This window comes from Cupressus sempervirens, chromosome 9 (genome assembly GCF_028749045.1).
Source record: "Cupressus sempervirens isolate cs-2001-9-10 chromosome 9, ASM2874904v1, whole genome shotgun sequence".
Lineage (NCBI taxonomy): Eukaryota > Viridiplantae > Streptophyta > Pinopsida > Cupressales > Cupressaceae > Cupressus > Cupressus sempervirens.
This window is the reverse complement of record NC_143126.1, coordinates 201,959,189-201,966,203: the sequence shown is the minus strand read 5'-3', so window position 1 is coordinate 201,966,203 and position 7,015 is coordinate 201,959,189. Positions and strand designations below refer to the sequence as shown.

Here is a 7,015-nt window from a genome sequence, read left to right as displayed (position 1 = left end):
ATACGGCCTCCCAATTAGCCATACAGCCTCCATACACACTATGTGGCTTCATTCATATTGATTTGTCTGTCTTTCACCTATCGTACGGCTCCCACATTCATAGTACGAACTCTCATCTCCTTGACATACAGCCATTCAGCGGGACACCCTCTCTACCGCCGTACATCCCTTCCTGTCAACCATATGGCCATACCTTCCACACCCCCCTTGGCACACCGTACGGCCATCTAGAGCCCAGTGTACGCCCAACAATACTAACCGTACGACCTATGTATTTACTCTCCATTCCAGCCCCCTCTCATCTGTGCATTCTTGGTCTCATTCGTACAGTCATTCTGGTTCTGTAACTCGTCATCAGTTGGAATTACCTGAAACATTACACACACACACATATATACAAATACATATATACGTATACATATATAAATTGGTCTATATGCATACATATATGTGCATATGTATGATAGTTCTCCTTTCTCCAAAATGTGTTCTTTTAAGTCAAGTAACATGTCATGGAGTGATGTTCATCAATGCTAGCTCCTATACCTATCTCACAAATACTTTTCAATTAATAAAACAAAAAAACCCAAATAGAATATCATTTTCTATAAAATATCTTGTAGTTGTAGATACTCTCACCAACATGTTATAATCGTGGTTCTCACATTGTAAGCCTAGGCCAATGCCTTAACCTATCTCACAATCACTGGAAACTAACAAAGACAAAAAGCAATGTTGCAAATGCATTGAATGTTTCTATAATTGCACTAGGGTTGTCTTAGGAATTCCCACTGATGCAAAGAGACAAGCCATCTCACAAGAAAGAGCATTTGAGGCACTAAATCCTTGACATTGCATGTTATTGGTCCAAAGTTTTGATAGCCAAGTTTTGTATTCTAAATAGCTGGCACATCAAGAATAAAACTCGGAGTTTGTTACTGTGAATAGGAAAGTAACAATCATTCACAAACAAAGAAAACCTCCTCTTATCACAAGCTTCAATGGCCCAATAATACTCAAATCTAGAACAATATGATAAGCTTCAAAAATGAGAAATATTTTTGTATCCAAGTCCAAGTAATTCTAAAATTTCAAACAGCTGTTAAGAATCTTACATGGACATGATAACAACAAGAATACCCATGCTTAAATTCAAGATGAATCAAGAGCTTGTAGACCACTTAAACATGACTCGCAGATAGATTCAAGAATTCTGTGTTGGTGATCTTTGAATTGCATGGCCAGGTTTACATCCCAGTTGTGATCTTCACTGTATGGAGTCCATGATTCAAAAAAAATAGAAAAAGCATTACATGCAAATGTATGATAGACAAGGAACTAGTAACAAATATGAAAGGATATGTAAATTTGGAGCACATCCCTAACCTCATCAATTCATCAGGTCGGTTGATTGATTCCAACATAGGTTGCAAAACTGATAGGATACCTTCCAGTACAGCTGCTTCATTCTCTCTGCTTATCTGCCAATCTTAAATATCTTACTTATTGGACAAAATCATTTCTAATATCTTAAATATCTTACTTATCAGAAAATAAGAAAGGCAAATGAAAACTCACAACAGCATATCTCAGATTTTGTGGCTGCAGTCTTAAATCATCCCCATCCAAGAAAGCAGTACGGAGGGCAGCTAGCAATCGGGAAGGCAAACCATACTTACTTTGTTTGCTCTTGGACAGCCATGTTCCACGAACCATGTGACAGATCTGATCACACCCATAGCCAAGTGACTGATTGTCTTGATCCAGCTGCTGGGGTAGGTCAAGGTCTGAAACTCAAGGAGCTCTTTGTCAAAAATTTGTGAAAAGTTCTCATTAAACCTTGTATCAAAAGGCTTCTAATGCAAATAGGATTAGTAGGTTGTTTCAGATAGATCTCTCCTTTCTCTGAAATTATTTTACCAGAACATAAAGAGAATCACTAAATCAGACACGGAATCAACAAGTAACTCATTTTCTATTCTTATATAGCATGCAAAAAAAATGTTAATAAAATTATAAAATAACGTTAGATTCAAGGATGGAACAAGAAAACATGTTTGCAAAACACGGAAAATATGAGTGAGAAGGAAGAGAAACAAAGTTGAACATTGGAATATGCATAGAAATGTCAGTAAATATACATGGATCAGTGATCCAGCTGCAAAAATATCTATATGCAATTGGGAAGGCATGTTGATCAAGAGGGAGAGGAGGCCTTTAGTGAACCACTACAACCACCACCCACTTCCTTGTTTGCTCTTGGACAGCCATGTTCCATGAACCATGTGACAGATTGTCTTGATCCAGCTGCTGGGGTAGGTCAAGGTCTGAAACTCAAGGAGCTCTTTGTCAAAAAATTGTGAAAAGTTCTCATTAAACCTTGTATCAAAAGGCTTCTAATGCAAATAGGATTAGTAGGTTGTTTCAGATAGATCTCTCCTTTCTCTGAAATTATTTTACCAGAACATAAAGAGAATCACCAAATCAGACACGGAATCAACAAGTAACTCATTTTCTATTCTTATATAGCATGCAAAAAAAATGTTAATAAAATTATAAAATAACATTAGATTCAAGGAAGGATGGAACAAGAGAACATGTTTGCAAAACACGGAAAATATGAGTGAGAAGGAAGAGAAACAAAGTTGAAAATTGGAATATGCATAGAAATGTCAGTAAATATACATGGATCAGTGATCCAGCTGCAAAAATATCTATATGCAATTGGGAAGGCATGTTGATCAAGAGGGAGAGGAGGCCTTTAGTGAACCACTAAAACCACCACCCACTTCCTTGTTTGCTCTTGGACAGCCATGTTCCACGAACCATGTGACAGATCTGATCACACCCATAGCCAAGTGACTGATTGTCTTGATCCAGCTGCTGGGGTAAGTCAAGGTCTGAAACTCAAGGAGCTCTTTGTCAAAAAATTGTGAAAAGTTCTCATTAAACCTTGTATCAAAAGGCTTCTAATGCAAATAGGATTAGTAGGTTGTGTCAGATAGATCTCTCCTTTCTGTGAGGGTAAGTCAAGGTCTGAAACTCAAGGAGCTCTTTGTCAAAAAATTGTGAAAAGTTATCATTAAACCTTGTATCAAAAGGCTTCTAATGCAAATAGGATTAGTAGGTTGTTTCAGATAGATCTCTCCTTTCTGTGAAATTATTTTACCAGAACATAAAGAGAATCACTAAATCAGACACGGAATCAACAAGTAACTCATTTTCTATTCTTATATAGCATGCAAAAAAAATGTTAATAAAATTATAAAATAACATTAGATTCAAGGAAGGATGGAACAAGAAAACATGTTTGCAAAACACGGAAAATATGAGTGAGAAGGAAGAGAAACAAAGTTGAACATTGGAATATGCATGGAAATGTCAGTAAATATACATGGATCAGTGATCCAGCTGCAAAAATATCTATATGCAATTGGGAAGGCATGTTGATCAAGAGGGAGAGGAGACCTTCAGTGAACCACTACAACTACCACCCACTTCCTTCACTTGCCATTGACAGACTGGCCAAACACACAAGCCCTGTAAACATCAGATGACCCTGGTCCAATCCACCTCTACTACCAATGACTGGAAAAGTTAAATGGGCAGAAAAATCATGAAGATTGGAACTCAACAGCTCTTCCTGCTAATCAACTGCCAGACTGAAGAACTTATTGATAATATAAAAACTTGATATGCGAAAGGAAAAGAATACAACCTGCTTTGGAAACAAGATTTTACCATCTAATCATTATGTCATGTATATTATTTCATATATGAACAACGTAGATGGATCAAAAAAACTATTTTCATTGAATAATGCAGCAAAGGACAATTGTAAAACTGACTGGATAATTGGAATTAAAAAAAATATTTGGAAAAAAAGATCATTAAGTTAACATCCTACCATATCAATTTTTTTGTGAGGAAGACTTGCTATCCTATTGATAGCTTGGTAATTGTCTTGGTTTGGTTCACTTTTGTAGTGTTGAGTTGAAAGGATTACTGTGAACAACTCGATGACATGTGGACATTAGACAAATTGATGTCAAAGTTTGTAATTTTGTAATATGAATAATTGGGCATGTTTGGGAATTGCCCTCATTCACAAATATGGATAGCATTACCCATTATTTGGGCAAAATTTAAGAATGAAATGATCTGAAACCTGAAGTTACCGGTTCAAGTTCAGTTCCAAGTTCAGGTATGAAGTACCGATTTGCTGGTATGGTAAATTTTTGAAAAGGGGTTTGGGTCCATTAGTATAAAGACGTGTAAAAATTATATATATATATATATATGAAGCCTAGAAGCATGAATTAGCATTAGAATGTCACATAGTATCATAAAAACATTTAAATAACAAATACGCCATAAACTTGTAATTATAGCATCATGAATTGTGATCATCTCATCATCTACTTCAGGTTCAACATCAAAGACTGAAAACATTAAAATTAAATCATGACATCAAGTTCAAGTATCATTGTTTCAAGTTCAACTAATAGATTAAAAAGTTATTAATATTCTTCTTCTTCGTCTTTATCTTCTTCTTCTCTAGCATTAGTTGACTCGGGATTAGAGCTAAGGCCACCATGATCAGGAGCAACGAAAATAGTTTTGGCATCAAAAGCTTCAAATTCACTAAGTGCAAGCCAAGAAGTGGAAGCATCCAAGTCCGCAAGCTTTGCATTAACATCCCACCTCTTTGTCTCCCCTTTTTGTATTTTTTACTCTTGTGTGAGACAAAACGCAAGTTATAATGCACAAGTACCAAGTTCTCTAATCTTTTTAATGCAGCCTACTGCACATTATTGAGTGGATGAAAGAATATGTGCTCCAATTTCTTTCTGATGTAGATGAACTAGCAAACTATGAGGACAAGAAAAGGCAAACAATTAAAATTATTAATCTTATAAAATAAAAATTACTTGCCAGTCATGAAGCTAAATTTTTTAAAATACAACTTACTTGTGATATAATTTTGATTGCAAGGGGCTGCAAATGTTTGGAATCTTTGGCAATGGAGATACCGCCAACTATGAGCATCCTTCTTAAACCAAGGACAAAGAGCATCATTACTTAGGTCTTTTGCATTCAAAAACTCTATAAGCTCATCCGTAACCAAATCTCACGTATCATCATTAAGATAGTCTTTCAAATCCTACCTTGTATTCATCAGACACTTCTAAATCTCTATAGGGTGGTGGCCTTCCTGGTAGATCAGTATATTGGGTGCTATACTATTTGGGCTTCAATGCATAGGCAAACAAATGTAAAGTGGTCATTTTGTTCCATAGTTCTACAATAATTGCTTGCAATTGTTTGAAGGTCTCATGGGATTTTGTTGTTTTTCATTTACAATTTGCTTGATATTCAAGCATTGAGTCTATGCCATCATAGATCTCTCCAAGGCAAGGCCTATCCACGTCAGTGTACCTAAGCATGCTTATAATCAGAAAGTGAACTTAATGAGATATTCCACACATTCCCACCATAAGTCATCCTATATCCTTTACTTTATTTTGGCTTCCCTCTCACTATTGGTTTGCCTCCATATAGCCCAATTGTTTTTAATTAATTGGGGTAGGGGAAGGGCCCTGAACCCAAAGAACAACAAGAGAAACACATACTAGCTCTTCCTTGGGCCATTACAACCAAGCAACAGAGAAGAACACTAACCATTATAGCCAAATGCCCTACCTTTTCAGTAACATTAATCAAAAACTACCATAGTTCCAGAGTATCATCATCATAACAACCACAACAACTATATTACTACTACTTTTAAACTTCAAAGTATATCAGCAAGAATCAATCCTAGTGCCATAGTTCAAACTTAAACTAACACAACTATTTCCCATAAAAAATAGACTAGGGAAAACAACACCAAAAATAAACCAGTAATTGACAATATTTTTTAATAGACTTAAAATCAAACATGAAAGAATAAATAATAGAGCCTAAACAACTACGCATTCTTGATATTTTCCTAGTCATTGACTAGGTTGTTTAGTTCTTTAGACTAGTCGATAGAATCCTCGGAGTCTTGTGCATCATCTGGCTTGTCCTCCTGGAACATCCTAGCTTTCTTTAACTTGCTCTTCCCAGTGATAGCGCCCAAAACCAGCCTTCTCATCATCTCTTTTTGAATTCTACAGAGAGTAAAAACCACAACGCCAAATTCACAGTTGGTTATGGATTCAACAAACTTGCAATTCAGAGCATTGATCTTGTTCTAAAGGTCACTAATCTGCCCCAAATAATTCTTCTCCATATCATCTAGCAAGCTCTGCACTTTAACATTTGGTTCCTTGAGCACCTCAATGTCCTCTTCTGCAAGCTGATTTTCTCAAGGATTTCCTCTTCTACCCCCAAATCAACCACAATTTGGGCTTCCTGCATGTCCTATACATCTTCGTCAGACTCTTCCGCTTCCTCAGCTTCATAATCTTCATCCTCTGTGGGGTAAAAGCATAGATCTATGTCACCATTTAGGATACCAAAACTTGTTTTGGTCAAATCTCATTTCTCTATTAAAACTTTAAAATAAAATAAAAAACTAAAAATACCCTTTTATAGATCTTAGATTCAATATCATTATTATATTATTTTTTTAGTGTTTTGATTAGTCATAATATGTCATAATTTCAAAATATTATAAGTCGATATTTCAACATTTCAAAAGATGCTCTCTCAAAAAATGAAAAAAATAGTGAATCATAACAAAAAAATAAAAAAATAATATTTATCTCTTGAATATGTAATTTTTTTTCGAAGATATAGATTTGATAGGGAAGTTTTGATAGGAGGAAAAAATTGTTGGATTCTGATAAGGTCGAGCTTAAGTACTTATAACAAAGAAAATATACATCAAAAATAATTATTTCTTTTTTTGTTCCCTAGCTATACATGTCATCTATAAGATATTTTCAAATCAGATCAAAAAAAGATTATTTGCATATACTTATTTGACGGGAACTATACCCTATATTTTTTACAATTATAAAAGGGA

At 35.2% G+C, this 7,015-nt stretch overlaps 1 protein-coding gene across 4 annotated transcripts in view; it reads right to left on the bottom strand.

Annotated features, from left to right (window-relative positions):
- Positions 1–829: 829 nt before the first annotated feature.
- The window catches only part of LOC149538187 (SET domain-containing protein), a 190,685-nt gene continuing 184,499 nt past the window's right edge, over positions 830–7,015 (bottom strand). For 2 of the 4 annotated variants that reach the window (XM_089799579.1, XM_089799580.1), the window contains exons 10-12: positions 1,579–1,787; positions 1,387–1,481; positions 830–1,270 (exon numbers count right to left, since the gene is read on the bottom strand). In XM_089799579.1, coding sequence (XP_089655705.1) covers positions 1,153–1,270; positions 1,387–1,481; positions 1,579–1,787 — 422 coding nt within the window. In that variant the 3' untranslated portion in view covers positions 830–1,152. Of the gene's footprint in view, positions 1,271–1,386; positions 1,482–1,578; positions 1,788–2,757; positions 2,901–7,015 lie in introns of those variants that run through there. The other 2 variants (XR_016356006.1, XM_089799581.1) reach the window with 2 other exon arrangements.